Raw genomic sequence first — 15,670 nt, forward strand, 5'->3', positions numbered from 1 at the left:
CATAAGAGGGTTGCAGGCAGATCTTGTGCGACCTGTAGGAATATTTGGGGGACAGAGCCCAGAGAGGGCTGGGGGGGGCAAGGCCAGAGAGGAGTCGGTAGAAGACGGAAAGAGTATAGGGAATGTAGTGCATTTGACGTTTTGAGCATGAATCCTTCATCAGAGCAAAAATGTGGGTCATTTTTGTTTGTTTTGCTCTGACTAAGGGTTCATGCTTGAAACGTCACCTGCATGTCCATGTCGTTTTCCATGGTGGTGACCATACTGTACTCTTATCAACCCTCATTAATAAAATCCATTGTTGTGCACGACACTTGTCCACGACACAATGTTTTAACCCTTTTTAGTAATTTCGTTTTTGCAAGATGCCATTATCAACATCATCGTAAAGCAATATTTAACAGGTCAGAAGGTGACACTGGCGAAAGCGGTTTTGTATGAATGCATAATGACCCGGCCACATGCTGCATCTTCAGACTGTGGGTTGTGACCACAAAATTGATTCAAGCGCACTTGAGGACCACTGCGGGGTCTGCCAAGGCAATGGTTCTTCATGTGAGACGATTGCAGAGCTGTTTGCTGATTCTGATGGCAAAGGTACGTGTCCAGGTGAAGTTTTGCTTGAGAAAACCTTTATCGACACAGCAATTTCAACACTCCAGCAGATTCATTTCCCATCGATACTATTGCACACAGGGTGACTAATCAATGTGAGCTGTCTCTCTGACGAACGTTAAATGGCTATCCCGTCTGCCGGCATAATTTGGTGGACCGTGTGTGATGGTAAAGACCCCATGGTGTCGTTCCCGAAGAGTAGGTGGTCGCTATCGCCAGCACCCTGAACATATTCCAAATTCCTGACCGTGACTTCCTGAATCGGTGTGGCGACCCGTCCAGAATTTTAGCCTCGTAACTGCTTCAGCAGCACCAGCACGTTCTGCATAGGACAATGACTGTGACATGATAATGACTTGCAGGATATTATGTTCACAAAGACATAGCAAATTTTATTATGAAACAAGTTGGGTCACCCAATCAAAATCAGGATACTTAGACTTCAGTATTCGTGTTTCTAAGCGGTGAAGCCGCTTCAATATTTGGCTCTGTCCTTCCTTCCATCCGTCCATCCGTCCGTCAAAATGAAGAAGAAGAACCTTTCTACCGACCATGTTTAATTCTAAAGGGTTCTTAAGTGTAATTCTAAAGGGTTCTAAATGGTAATTCTACTGGTTTCTGAAGGGTAATTCCAAAGGGCTGTAAGATAACTGCTTTATTGTCGGGCCATAGCTGCCTGGCTTGCTTTCACAAAATCTCACGCCATCCTGTTTGAGTCAGAAGGGCATATGGTATTTCCCAAGTTACGGAACCAAACACACACACTGAGCAGGAACAGCATTAATATTCGTAACCCATAACGGAAGCCTCTCCTCAGTGAAAGACACATGAAAGGCCGCTTGGAGTTTGCAAAAAAGCACCAAAAGGCCTCTCAGACTGTGAGAAACAAGATTCTGTGGTCTGATGAAACAAGATTGAACTGTTTGGCTTCCGTCTGGCCACTCTGCCATAAAGCCCAGATCGGTGGAGTGTTGCAGTGATGGTTGTCCTTCTGGAAGCTTCTCCCATCTCCACACAGGATCTCTGGAGCTCAGCCAGAGTGACCATCGGGTTCTTGGTCACCTCTCTTACCAAGGCGCTTCTCCCCCGATTGCTCAGTTTGGCCAGGCGGTCAGCTCCAGGAAGAGCCTTGGTTGTTCCAAACTTCTTCCATTCAAGAATTATGGAGGCCACTGTGCTCTTGGGAACCTTCAATGCAGCAGTGCTCTTGGGAACCTTCAATGCAGCAGACATTTTGTTGTAGGCTTCCCCAGATCTGTGCCTCGACACAATCCTGTCTCTGAGCTCTACAGGCAGTTACTTCGACCTCATGGCTTGGTTTTTGCTCTGATATGCATTGTGAGGTGTGAGACCTTACACCTGCCTTACATCGACAGGTGTGTGCCTTTCCAAATAATGTCCAATCAATTAAATTTACCACAGGTGGACTCCAATCAAGGTGTAGAAACATCTCAAAGATGATCAAGAGAAATGGGAGGCACCTGAGATAAATTTCAAGTGTCATAGCAAAGGGTCTGAATACTTATGTCAATGTGATATTATTTCAGTTTTTTCTTTTAAATAAATTTGAAAAACTTTCTAAAATCCTGTTTTCTCTTTGTCGTTATGGGGTATTGAGTGTAGATTGATGAGGGAAAAATGAATTTAAACGATTCCAGCATAAGGCTGCAACATAACAAAATGTGAAAAAAGTGAAGGGGTCTGAATACTTTCTGAATGCACTGTACTTTTCTGTTGAAATACCAGAGAATGTGCTTAAAATGCATATAAGTTGCATGAATTATCACTTTAATCATAGTAGCCAATTGCAGATTTTGTGCCACCTATGGTAAAGTTAATACTATTGATATAAATGACACGCAGGAAAAAAAATGGCACTTTTGTCCGGTCTGTGCCCATAATTCAGTTAAGCTGCCAGACTACTATATTTTCATTCCAGACAGCACGATTCCAATCACAAATGAATATTATAGCATTAATATAACAAAATTCAATGTTACAAACACTCATGAGGTAAACTAATATTGACACCATTCTGACAAGATAATCAATACAGACGAATATGTTAGACTGTTAACTGAACATGTCTCAAGAGAGTTACCATGCTGCTCTGAAATTGTCAGTAAAACCCCAACTGACCTGTGGATGACCTTTAGGGAGTAATAGTGCTGTCCCGCATCATCTGGTCGACATATGACGCCAGTGCACACATCATGGCTGATTCTGAATGCCTTCATGACAACTTCAGATGGTCTGATAGAGGGTATCACCTGGCTGTAGGGAAGCAGGGCAAATCCCCCCCCCAAAAAAAAAATTGACCCCATTAATCTGAACTCATAGACATGTATGGTTACTTCAACCTTTGAAGGAGGGCAAGTGAAACAATTGAGTCGGGAGCATTTGTGATTTTTCTGCATAGGTAATGGCAAACCACCCAGTGTAACCCTAGCCTCGGAACTGCTTTGGCAGCAACAACGCTCTGTAAAGAGTTTGGTACATTGGTTTATTGATGTGATTTTGGGGGTCTCAACTCCACACTGTTTCCATGTGGTAACCTAGGTTACGTTGATGTGGGCCTCATTCCTCGAGGAGCCAGGAATATTCGCATCGAAGAGCTTGCCAGTACCAACAACTTCCTGGCACTCCGCAGTACGGAACCAGATGTATACTTCCTCAATGGAAACCGGATCATCCAATGGAGTGGACATTACCCAATTGCCGGCACAACCTTCGTCTACTCCCGCAGCAGTCAACAGGAGAACCTCACAGCTCCTGGACCCACATTGAAGCCCATATGGATTCAGGTTGTTTTTTGCAGGATTTTCATCCTTTTTCAGAAATAATATTCAATTATACTCAAGATTTTAATTTCTCAGCTACGAGCAAATCTACATATGGAAATGCCCAAGCATCTTTAAATTCCGAAAACGTTTGCTGTCAATCGCTGATAAATTACCAAAGGTAGTGCGGCAGCACACACAAACGTGAAATGATCCAATCCAAGCATCATGTGCATATCTAACCATATCTGTGAACGTAGAGCAGCAACGAAGGCTGGAAAGGGTGGAAATGCGAATGGTTCGGTGGATGTGCGGAGTATCGTTGAGAGAGAGGAAGACAAATGATGAATTGCGAAAGATGATGGGAATAGAGCCTGTGATGGATGCTGTGAAGAGCAACAGGTTGTGATGGTTTGGTCATGTGTTGAGGAAGGATGAAAGTGACTGGTTGAGAAGAGTGATGGAAATGAAGGTAGAAGGAAGTAGAGGACGGGGAAGACCGAGAAAGACTTGGCTAAAGATGGTGGAAGAAGAAATGCGGGCAAGGGGGTTAACAAGGAGAGATGCTTTTCCCTCGCGGTCCCCATGTGCTGTCTTTGTCTTTCCCTCGCGGTCCCCATGTGCTGTCTTTGTCTTTCCCTCGCGGTCCCCATGTGCTGTTTTTGTCTTTCCCTCGCGGTCCCCATGTACTGTCTTTCCCTCGCGGTCCCCATGTACTGTCTTTCCCTCGCGGTCCCCATGTACTGTCTTTGTCTTTCCCTCGCGGTCCCCATGTGCTGTCTTTGTCTTTCCCTCGTGGTCCCCATGTACTGTCTTTGTCTTTCCCTCGTGGTCCCCATGTACTGTCTTCGTCTTTCCCTCGTGGTCCCCATGTGCTGTTTTTGTCTTTCCCTCGCGGTCCCCATGTACTGTCTTTCCCTCGCGGTCCCCATGTACTGTCTTTCCCTCGCGGTCCCCATGTACTGTCTTTGTCTTTCCCTCGTGGTCCCCATGTACTGTCTTCGTCTTTCCCTCGTGGTCCCCATGTGCTGTTTTTGTCTTTCCCTCGCGGTCCCCATGTACTGTCTTTCCCTCGCGGTCCCCATGTACTGTCTTTGTCTTTCCCTCGCGGTCCCCATGTGCTGTTTTTGTCTTTCCCTCGCGGTCCCCATGTACTGTCTTTCCCTCGCGGTCCCCATGTACTGTCTTTGTCTTTCCCTCGCGGTCCCCATGTGCTGTCTTTGTCTTTCCCTCGTGGTCCCCATGTACTGTCTTTGTCTTTCCCTCGTGGTCCCCATGTACTGTCTTTGTCTTTCCCTCGCGGTCCCCATGTGCTGTTTTTGTCTTTCCCTCGCGGTCCCCATGTACTGTCTTTCCCTCGCGGTCCCCATGTACTGTCTTTCCCTCGCGGTCCCCATGTACTGTCTTTGTCTTTCCCTCGCGGTCCCCATGTGCTGTCTTTGTCTTTCCCTCGTGGTCCCCATGTACTGTCTTTGTCTTTCCCTCGTGGTCCCCATGTACTGTCTTTGTCTTTCCCTCGCGGTCCCCATGTGCTGTTTTTGTCTTTCCCTCGCGGTCCCCATGTACTGTCTTTCCCTCGCGGTCCCCATGTACTGTCTTTCCCTCGCGGTCCCCATGTACTGTCTTTGTCTTTCCCTCGCGGTCCCCATGTACTGTCTTTCCCTCGCGGTCCCCATGTGCTGTTTTTGTCTTTCCCTCGCGGTCCCCATGTACTGTCTTTGTCTTTCCCTCGCGGTTGTCAGCTCTTTCACGAGCCTCGATTCAGTATAGAAAAAAAAAAAAAAAAAAAAAAAAAAATGCAGAAAATAGGGCAAAATGGAGAAGATTGTCCTGGGGATCGCAAGGCTGACCCCCGCTCTAGCAGGGAACATGGCCTTAAAATGCATGTTGTTGTTGTATGGACATATCTAACCACAATGCAAAGCAGCAGGTGCTTTACACTGGCGTCTCCTCGTAATACTTTGCACAATGTTGCACTACCAGCTTGGTCCTTAAATCTACTGCCCTGACTGTGTCTTTCGACATATTGCCATGTCTGTTAGGAATAATTGGTTCAATGACAACAGCTTAAAAAAAAAATCTGGAGTGTCCAGCCCAGAGCCTTCGACTTAAACGCAACAAGCCACTCTGGGACTCTTTACATCTGCCACTGAAGGTGGACAGAGATAATGTTTTCACCCCTGTTTGGGTGTCTGTGAGCAGGATATCTCAATAGGTTATGGACGGATTCGGACAAAATCTGGTGGACAGGTTGGGTGTATGAAAAGGACTAATTGATTGGATTTTGGTGAAGATCCGGATCTGGATCCGGATGAGAGAATTTTTTAATTTTACAACTCATTCTTCACCATTGAGTGAGAGGGCCAACATGATATATAGCATGATATTTCAAAACGTGAGGACGGATTATGACAAAACTTGGTGGATGAGTTGGGTATGTGACAAGAACAATCCGATTCGTTTTTGGTTCAGGTCCGGATGCACATCTGGCCTATCAGTGGAATACAAAACGTAAACTGTTCAGCCTGGATACTGAGTGCTGTTCGAGTTCCAGCATGTTTCTGTTGCCGAGAACATCAGCCACCAAGACTGAAATGTACTTTATTTAAAAACATCATTTTAACTTGCTTCGGCTGTGATACACAGACACTAACTACAATGACCCGTTAACTTTTATCAAGCTGTCTGGAAAATTTCATCGTCGTACTTGATGATGCATTTCAATATAACAATTTGTTCATGTACATTTAATTTAAAGCGCTATCTCAATTGCCTTTTACCCGAAAGCTGATTTTTCAAGAGAAGAACTCAGGAATACATTATGAGTACACCATTGCCAAGACCCCGAACAATGACACTGAGTTGGATGAACACTTGTTCACCTGGCGGTTGGGAAATTGGACACACTGCATCATCACATGTGGCACAGGTAAGACCTTATCACGTCTCATGGGACATCGTTGTAAGAGCACCGAGATATGAAACAAGAGACAGTCATAGTTATTAACAATTTGCACATTACTGATGCATTCAGGACAATTACATTTTCAGCATTTTGTTCGTCTTCTTCCTCTTCTGCTTCCTTCGTTGCTTCCTCTTCTTCTTCATATTTGTCTTTGTGTACGGCAAAGTGCGTCTCACAGGTTCAAGACCAAATTACACAGTCAAGTGACAATGCTGCCTTGAGTAAGGTGAAATGCCTTGAATCCTTCGTTGAATTCTGGCCTCAAAACTCCATATGGGGAATCGGTGTTGTTAACGATGACGTCATTGGTGCCATAATTATGATGTCATAATTCGACAGGGACAACGCTTAGTCTGATCAGTTTGAAATGTATTGAGCGTCTATTCACGTGGTCTGGCAGCCATATTGTATTAAAGAAAAAAATGTTCAAAAACAGAAGAGTTGTCTCACAACAAGTTGACTGCGCAGAGTAAGTATTCTATGAACACCATCTAGTCACCTCTGCTACCGAAGGTAGATGGACGTTATGTTTTCACCCCTGTTTGTCTATGTCTGTTTGGCTGTTTTTGTTACTTGACAAATTTTTTTTTTTTTTTTTGCAAGTATGTTGATCACTCCGGGTTTTGTGTTTGTGTATGTGTTTGTGTGTTTGTATGTTTGTCTGTCCGCTCACTTATACTTGCCTACAGGTCACAATTTGAAGTCCATCTTCACGAAACTTCACTAAATGGTAGAGTTTGTGGTCCGACAAAGTCCTATATATTTTTGAGGTCTAAAGGTCAACAAAGGCCAAAGGTCAACCACTTTTTTTCAAATTTCTAACATCCTCAATTTTAATCCGATTGACTTGAAATTTGAATATGATTTACATATCGGCTTACTGAATTCAACCACAAACTATTTTTGAGATCAGCATAGGCCAAAAGGTCAACATAGGCCAAAGGTCAACACTTTTTTTGAATTTCTAAAATCCTCAATTTTCATCCGATTGACTTGAGATTTGAAAAGGATTTACTTATCAGCCAACTGAATTCAACGACCAACTATTTTTGTGATCAGCATAGGCCAAAAGGTCAACATAGGCCAAAGGTCAACCACTTTTTTTTCAAATTTCTAAAATCCTCAATTTTAATCCGATTGACTTGAAATTTGAATATGATTTTCATTTCAGCTAACTGAATTCAACCACCAACTATTTTTGAGATCAGCATAGGCCAAAAGGTCAACATAGGCCAAAGGTCAACAACTATTTCTAATTTCTAAAATCCTCAATTTTCATCCGATTCACTTGAAATTTGAATGGGATTTACATATCAGCAAACTGAATTCAACCACCAACTATTTTTGAGATCACCATCGGCCAAAAGAGCAACATATGCCAAAGGTCAACAACAATTTCAAATTTCTAAAATCCTCAATTTTCATCCGATTCACTTGAAATTTGAATGGGATTTACATATCAGTTAACTGAATTCAACCAACAACTATTTTTGAGATCAGCATAGGCCAAAAGGTCAAAATAGGCCAAAGGTCAACCACTTTTTTTTAATTTCTAAAAGCCTCAATTTTCATTCGATTGACTTGAAATTTGAATTGGATTTTCATATCAGCTAACTGAATTCAACCACCAATTATTTGCGAGGTCAAAAGGATGGTCTACTGAGTGCCATTCTGCTTTGTTCTCTTTTGCCAAGTGTTGCTCTCTAAGTGATTTTTCATTTGTGTGTTTGTTTGTGTGTTTGTCTGTCTACTCACTTATACTTGCCTACAGGTCACAATTTTAAACCGATCTTCACGAAAAACTTCACCAAATGATAGAGTTCGTGGTCTGACAAAATCCTATTTATATTTGAGGGCAAAAGGGCAAAAGGTCAGCAAAGGGCCAAAGGTCAACCACTTTTTTTCAAATTGCTAAAATCCTCAATTTTCATTCGATTGACTTGAAATTTGAATAGGATTTTTAAACGACTTATGACAAAACTAGGTGGATGAGTTGGTTAGGTAACAAGAACAAGCCGATGAGATTTTGGTTCAGGTCCGAATCCAGATCAGTAGGATACAAAACATAATCTGTTCAGCCTGGCATAGGTATGCGATCTACCGAGTGCTGTTCTAGTTACCTCCTACAAATGCTTTATCTACCGCTCTGTCCAATGCTGTTACGAGCTTGTCTTGTAGAATGTTTGTGCATAATGTGTAAAAATCCAAAGTTGATAGACATTTAGCCTTACCCTTGTTATTATTGTTGTGAATACTGTTAATTGCAGGTTTGGAATTGTTAATGATTCAGAATTTCTTAATTCCAGAATAACACCTCGCCTTTTCATGATGGTTTCAAAAGTATTGATCTCGCCTCTGTATGAGCAAGGTCACCTGACAATGGTTTCAAACTGCATTTTTTTGTGTATAGACAGTCAAGGTTCATGGAAGAGCAAGAACACAGAATGGATCAGGACACAACGAAGCAAAATAAACAGTAGGTGAAGGGGGAAACGCCAACAGCAGGGCACAGGGAGAAAATAGATGGCAACTGACAAGCAGGTAAAGCCAAGGTCCCATAGAGCCGGCGTTGGTATACGATGGTCTACGATGGTAGGATCGTGGAGCATCGTGGAGCCCATCCTGCGTCGACGTACGATTTTGTGGCCATCGTAGGTTGGAAAATCATCTTTTGAAATGTTCAAAAGATGGTCTACGATGGTCCACGATCCTACAATCGTAGACCATCGTACGACCGTCGTACGACACGTACGATATCGTACGACAACGTACGACAATCCTGCGAGGATCATCCTGCGTCCTCGTTTGTCCTCGTAGCTACTTTGGGGGGTATATAAACCCCAGCCATCAGCCATCACTTCATCATCATCAGTTCATGCCGACTTGTTCAGAGTGATCGTGGGCCATCGTAGGTTTGGGACATCGTAGCCCATCGTAGCCCATAGTATACCAACGCAGGCTCTATGGGACCGTGGTTTTACAGGTAACGATGAGAGGTAGGGGGAACGCAAGAGGTAGACAAGATGGATACAGAAACAAAATTTTAGGAGGGGTGGAGGTGGTTTAACGGATGTAGAAAAGATCATGGTTTTGGATGGGAGATGATTTGACACGGTGGTGAACAGCTCCCTTGAATATCTGGAGGGAAGAATGAGATTGAAGAGAGTCTGGAAGTTGTTTCCACAGGTGAGAAAAAGAGGTACAAATGAGTGGAGGTGAGCAGTGGTTCTGGATTTAGACAGTTTCACATGGAGACAGTTGTCGGTGGACCACGTGTGTCCTGTGGATACCTGGAGGGGGGGGGGGTTGAAGGGGGGCGGAGGAGGGTTATAAAGAATGGAGAGGGAAGAGAGTGCAAGACCAGAAAGGAGGTGGAAGAAGACAGAGAGACCACTGACCTGTCAGTGACAGCAAAGTGATTGGCCCATAGACTCAGCTTCATCGCGACAGATTCCAATGATCTTGAATTTTGGTTTCCATGGCATCAAGCTGAGTAAGGTGTGAGTTATGGGAGCCAGCCCAGAGGAGAGAACAGTACTCCATCAAGCTGCGGATGAAAGCTTTGTAGGTGTGTAGGAGCTCAGGTGTGCTGAGGAAGGACTTTGCACAATGGTGGATACCCAGGATTTTCCAGAGAGTCAGAGAGATCATTGATGAAGGTGAGGCCATATGTGGATCTGTTCTTGGATGCTATAGGCAGATAATTTGGAGAGTAAGGCAGAATACCAGACTATATCGAAAGCTCGAGATATGTTCAGAGAGACAGCCCTGATTACATGTCCGATATTGAGGACCTCCATCCATTGTTGGGAGAGTAGAATCGGCATGTCCAAGGTGTAATAACCAGGTCTGAATCCGAGTTGATGATCTGAGATGAGGCTGTTGGAGAAAAGGAATGATTTTACGTCAAACTGCGATGGTGCCTTCCATGATCTTGCTGATGAATGGAAGTAAGCTAATTGATCTGTAGTTAAGGGGATCTGTTTTTGCAACTTTTAATATAATGTTATGATGGCTGTTCCAAGCGGGTGCATGATAACTTATGGTAAATGACAGAGTGAAAAGGACAGAGAGTAGAAATGCAAGAGCTGCAGAGCAGATTTTTAGGTGAGCTGATGCATTCGGTCCAGTTGGAGTGTCAGACTTGAAAGTTGCCAAAAACTTTTCCACCTTCTCAGGTGTAAAATACAAATAATCCAGGAGCAGTTGGGTACGATTGGGAAGGGTGGGTACAGAGAGAGAGGGAGGCTGAATTAATATCAGGGGCGGTAGACATAAGAGACCAGTCCTGAAGTGTGACGGCTGCTTGCTTTCCCTCCCAGTTTGCCTGAGTATTCTGCCAGACTCACCTGCACTGAGGCTGTTCTCTGAGATTGGTCAGAGAGATGTTGACGTTCACAAGCACATGATCAGATGAGCCAATTGGGACAGAGGGCGAGCAAGATACATTGGCAGGGAAGGTGTTCATGCATTATCTGCTTGCGATGATGAACCTCATCTTACAAGGGTTTTTGCGCATTTTTCGGATCCAGAAAATGAACGCTAATTTATGGTGTTTACCCGGAACTAATAGTCAGGTTCACTATGTAATTTCGTTGGAATTTTTGGGGAATTTGGAAAACTATATATTTTTGGAAACTATATTGTATAGTCAGTCAGAAAACCAATGTTGCTATTTGCACAGACTCCTGTATGGCGGCCATCTTGGATTTTCAAAATTGCCGCCGTAGAACTAATTTTTCTCAATATCTCAGCTTCTAAATAACATAGAGCTTTGATTCTAACGGCTAAACATACATTTTCAAGGGCCCCGAATCCAATGGTAACAAGTTCGATAAGCTATACATGACCATAGAGCTCCTATGTGGCGGCCATCTTGGATTTTTCAAACTGGCCGCCGTAAACTTGATGTTTCTCAATATCTCAGCTTCTAAACAACATAAAGCTTTGATTCTAAGGGCTAAACATACATTTTCAAGGGCCCCGAATCCAATGGTAACAAGTTCGATAAGCTAGACATGACCATAGAGCTCCTATGTGGCGGCCATCTTGGATTTTTCAAACTGGCCGCCATAAACTTGATGTAACTCCCCTTCTAAAGAGCACAGAGCTTTGATTCATCATTGAGTAAAGTCATCATCATCCTCATCATCGCTTTCGTTCATCACATCTTGAGAGTCCTCATCATTTTGGCACTGGATGTCACACTGACAAAGGTCTGTACAAGCCAAGTTGTTTGTTCTGCAGGAACATCTAGATGAAGAACATTGGGAACATTGGGATAAAATTACAGTGGGATGATCTTCACCAACTGCCAACATCCTTAGCTGACTGGCTTGCATGATCACGGTCAGTAGGGTTGGCCACTCATGCGCCACCTCTGGAAGTAGTGGCAAGGCACCAACCCGAGTCATGGACTGGCGTTCAGACGAGAGCGAGTTGTATCCTGCCCAACCTGGAATCTTGCTGGAGTGTTCCCTCGCTTTCATCCTGGATAGAGCAGAAGCAACAACCCATCCCAGTTGTGTCAGTTGATAGGATCTGGAGACCCCCTTGTTGATGACAAACGCCTCTGTTCTCTTCGTAAGCTGTGGTTTTGGCTTGTCACAGTGCAGCACATCTACATGGTATGGAGTGACCGATAGACTCTGTGCATCACCGATGATCAGAGGTTGCGCAACTGGTTCTCCAGGGACATCTGACTTCTGGTACACTGCAGTAATCGTTGCGTGAGTGGTTCCTTTCCCGTCAGGAGTATCCTCAGCAAAGTCCGTGTTGTCTGCAGCAAAGAACACAAAGGCTCCCCTTTTCAGGAATGGTGGCACGTACAGACCTTCAAACTGCCTGGTGTTTTCTACGACAGCATTGGCAAGAGCAGTTTCCATGAGGAGGGCGCGGACAATCGAAACACAGTAGCCATGTGCATTGAGAAGTCCCATCAGCTTTTTGTTGCGTGTGTCATGATGGACAGTCAGAGCCAATCCCAGGACTTGGGGGTTTTCTCTTGAATGGGGTGGCCTGAATGTTGCGGATTCGCTGCTTGGTTTGTACTTCACCTGTCTGTTGGATTTGAATCCATACATGATGTTCTGACTCACAGTGAGTGTTGATCTGTCAACAACACTGGTCCTCTTCTCAGTTTCCAGCTTGTCGACAGGCCCTACCATTACCCAGCGGATCATGGTGTATAGTTCAGCCGGAACATCGTTGATATCGCTGGACACCTGTATGGTATTTGCTTCCTGGTCCTTCTTAATGAATTCTGCGATGCTCTTCCGTATCACTTGTGGTGCTTTGTAGATTGTCTTCATGTTGTTCTCGTCATCGCCATCACTTGTGATTGCAGAATGAACCATGCTTTCCTCACATGCATCTGGACAGTAGAGGATGGCCGATTTTCTTCGGTCTTTTTGGAGAACAGATGTCACGCTTGGCAACTCAGTGATGATTCTTTCTTTCAGCCACTTTCTATTGAATGTAGGTACATGCTTTTCCAAGTGTTCTGCGCCAATCATATTGACATAAGTGGTTTCAATGTCATCCATGGAGAGATAAGCTTGGTTTTGTGTTTTGACATCTATCAGGTTGATCATCTCAATCAGACTTGCCCGTTGCAGCAATAGTTCTTTGTCTGCGCTGCTTCTGTTTGCGCTAGGTCTGTCTCGTACTACATGGAACACATGTCTTCTCCAACAAGATTTATGGTACCGAAGGTCAATTGCGTGTGCATCACCTGGTGAGATACATGTGTTGAATCGTGTTTTCAATAATGCATCTTGGGACTTCTCTACAGCCTCTCTAAGCTCTTGACCAGCATTTTCAGTCCTAACCTGGTAGAGTAGTTGGCCATCATCTTTTTGGCAGAAGAAACACTGCTCTTTATCCAGTGGCACTGTACACGAGCGTGTGAACGGGGATGTTGCATCAGATGTTGATGAACCTGGCTCGTCCATTTCTGTGCTTCCTCTCTTCTGTCCGCGTTTTTTTGCAGTATAGTGTCCAGTTGTTACTGCATGCGCATGGCGGTCTCTGGCACGTTGTATCTCGCTCTTGTTAGTTGCACTGGAGTAACAAGTGCGATGCCAAACTGCCTTCTCTGTAGAGAGTGTTTCTTTTGTGCTGTTTTGGAGTCGTTTATGGACTTGAACGTAGATGCCATCATGCAAACTGGCCCTTTCTTCTATTGTCTTCAATAAATGTTGGTAGGAATCTATTCTGGGGTTTAACACCAAGGATCCTTTCTTGACATCATCAGCCTTGCATAAAATGCACTGCTTACAGTTCGTGGACTCCTGGGCTTGCTCCGCCCCTTCACCATCTTGTTGCATCTCACTCATAATGTGACATGTAGAACCTGCAAAGATAGCAAAGCAAAGGGAACCGTCACCGATATATACAACCACCACCACAGACATATTGATGTATAATAGGCTACAAATACACTACCACCATCACCACAATATCAGGTACATTGCTCAGTATATAAATAATACAAAAACACACGCTGTAAACTAATTATTTTCCTCAGCTGTACCCTGGGGATCAAACTTATTACTTTAGTAGCTTGTCCACCCGTAAACAGATTTTAAGTTCTCATGAACATTAGGAGTATCTATGTGTTATTTGGCAGTATGCCACAAAGGCCCACAAAGGGCAAAACACTCGCAGTAGAATAGTATTTCTCATTACAGTCAACACAGTCAGGTTCAGCATGTCCAGATTTTAGATTCCGTTGGATTGTTTTTGGGATTTAGAAAAATCAAAGCTCCGTCTTATTTAGAAGATGAGATCCTGAGAAACATCAATTTTACGGCGGCCAGTTTGAAAAATCCAAGATGGCCGCCACATAGGAGCTCTATGGTCATGTCTAGCTTATCGAACTTGTTACCATTGGATTCGGGGCCCTTGAAAATGTATGTTTAGCCGTTAGAATCAAAGCTCTATGTTATTTAGAAGCTGAGATATTGAGAAAAATTAGTTCTACGGCGGCAATTTTGGAAATCCAAGATGGCCGCCATACAGGAGTCTGTGCAAATAGCAACATTGGTTTTCTGACTGACTATACAATATAGTTTCCAAAAATATATAGTTTTCCAAATCCCCCAAAAAATCCAACGAAACTTTAAATCTGGACATACTGAACCTGACTATAACAGTCTTCTCGCTTTTTAGTGATTTATATGGTGTCGTATCAAGTCTATTTTATTATCCACTCCTTATTTTGGAGGTCTTTGAGAGTCCAATCGCAGGCGGGGATCTATGATTGATTACCAAATCCCAATCATATATGTGGGAAAATTGCATGCTCAGTCAGGATCGTCCAGATAGGTCAGATGGCAGAGCACTGGTACGGTTTTCCAGAGGCATGTACGTTTCCCACATTTAGCAATTCAATGAGATTAAGGTATAAGTGGGCCAATGACATTAAGGTATGAATGGGCCAATGAGATTAAGGTGTGAATGGGCCAATGAGATTAAGGTGTGAATGGGCCAATGAGATGAAGGTATAAGTGGGCCAATGAGATTAAGGTATGAGTGGGCCAATGAGATTAAGGTGTGAATGGGCCAATGAGATTAAGGTGTGAATGGGCCAATGAGATTAAGGTGTGAATGGGCCAATGAGATTAAGGTGTGAATGGGCCAATGAGATTAAGGTATGAGTGGGCCAATGAGATTAAGGTATGAGTGGGCCAATGAGATTATGGTATGAGTGGGCCAATGAGATTAAGGTATAAGTTGGCCAATGAATGGGTAAATGAGATGAAGGTATGAGTGGGCCAATGAGATGAAGGTATAAGTGGGCCAATGACATTAAGGTATGAGTGGGCCAATGAGATGAAGGTATAAGTGGGCCAATGACATTAAGATATGAATGGGCCAATGAGATGAAGGTATAAGTGGGCCAATGACATTAAGGTATGAATGGGCCAATGAGATTAAGGTGTGAATGGGCCAATGAGATTAAGGTGTGAATGGGCCAATGAGATTAAGGTATGAGTGGGCCAATGAGATTAAGGTGTGAATGGGCCAATGAGATTAAGGTGTGAATGGGCCAATGAGATTAAGGTGTGAATGGGCCAATGAGATTAAGGTGTGAATGAGCCAATGAGATTAAGGTGTGAATGGGCCAATGAGATTAAGGTGTGAATGGGCCAATGAGATTAAGGTGTGAATGGGCCAATGAGATTAAGGTATGAGTGGGCCAATGAGATTAAGGTATGAGTGGGCCAATGAGATTAAGGTGTGAATGGGCCAATGAGATTAAGGTGTGAATGGGCCAATGAGATTAAGGTGTGAATGGGCCAATGAG

General features: G+C 43.8%; 1 protein-coding gene across 1 annotated transcript in view; it reads left to right on the forward strand.

The window, feature by feature from the left end:
* Window positions 1-15,670, forward strand: part of LOC137418888 (A disintegrin and metalloproteinase with thrombospondin motifs 7-like) — a 152,521-nt gene that overhangs the window by 55,443 nt on the left and 81,408 nt on the right. The window contains exons 14-16 of the mRNA XM_078772863.1: window positions 477-597; window positions 3,175-3,419; window positions 6,183-6,324. Coding sequence (XP_078628989.1) covers window positions 477-597; window positions 3,175-3,419; window positions 6,183-6,324 — 508 coding nt within the window. The remainder of the gene's footprint in view (window positions 1-476; window positions 598-3,174; window positions 3,420-6,182; window positions 6,325-15,670) is intronic.

The sequence above is a fragment of the Myxine glutinosa genome, chromosome 2 (genome assembly GCF_964187855.1).
Source record: "Myxine glutinosa chromosome 2, kmMyxGlut1.1, whole genome shotgun sequence".
Lineage (NCBI taxonomy): Eukaryota > Metazoa > Chordata > Myxini > Myxiniformes > Myxinidae > Myxine > Myxine glutinosa.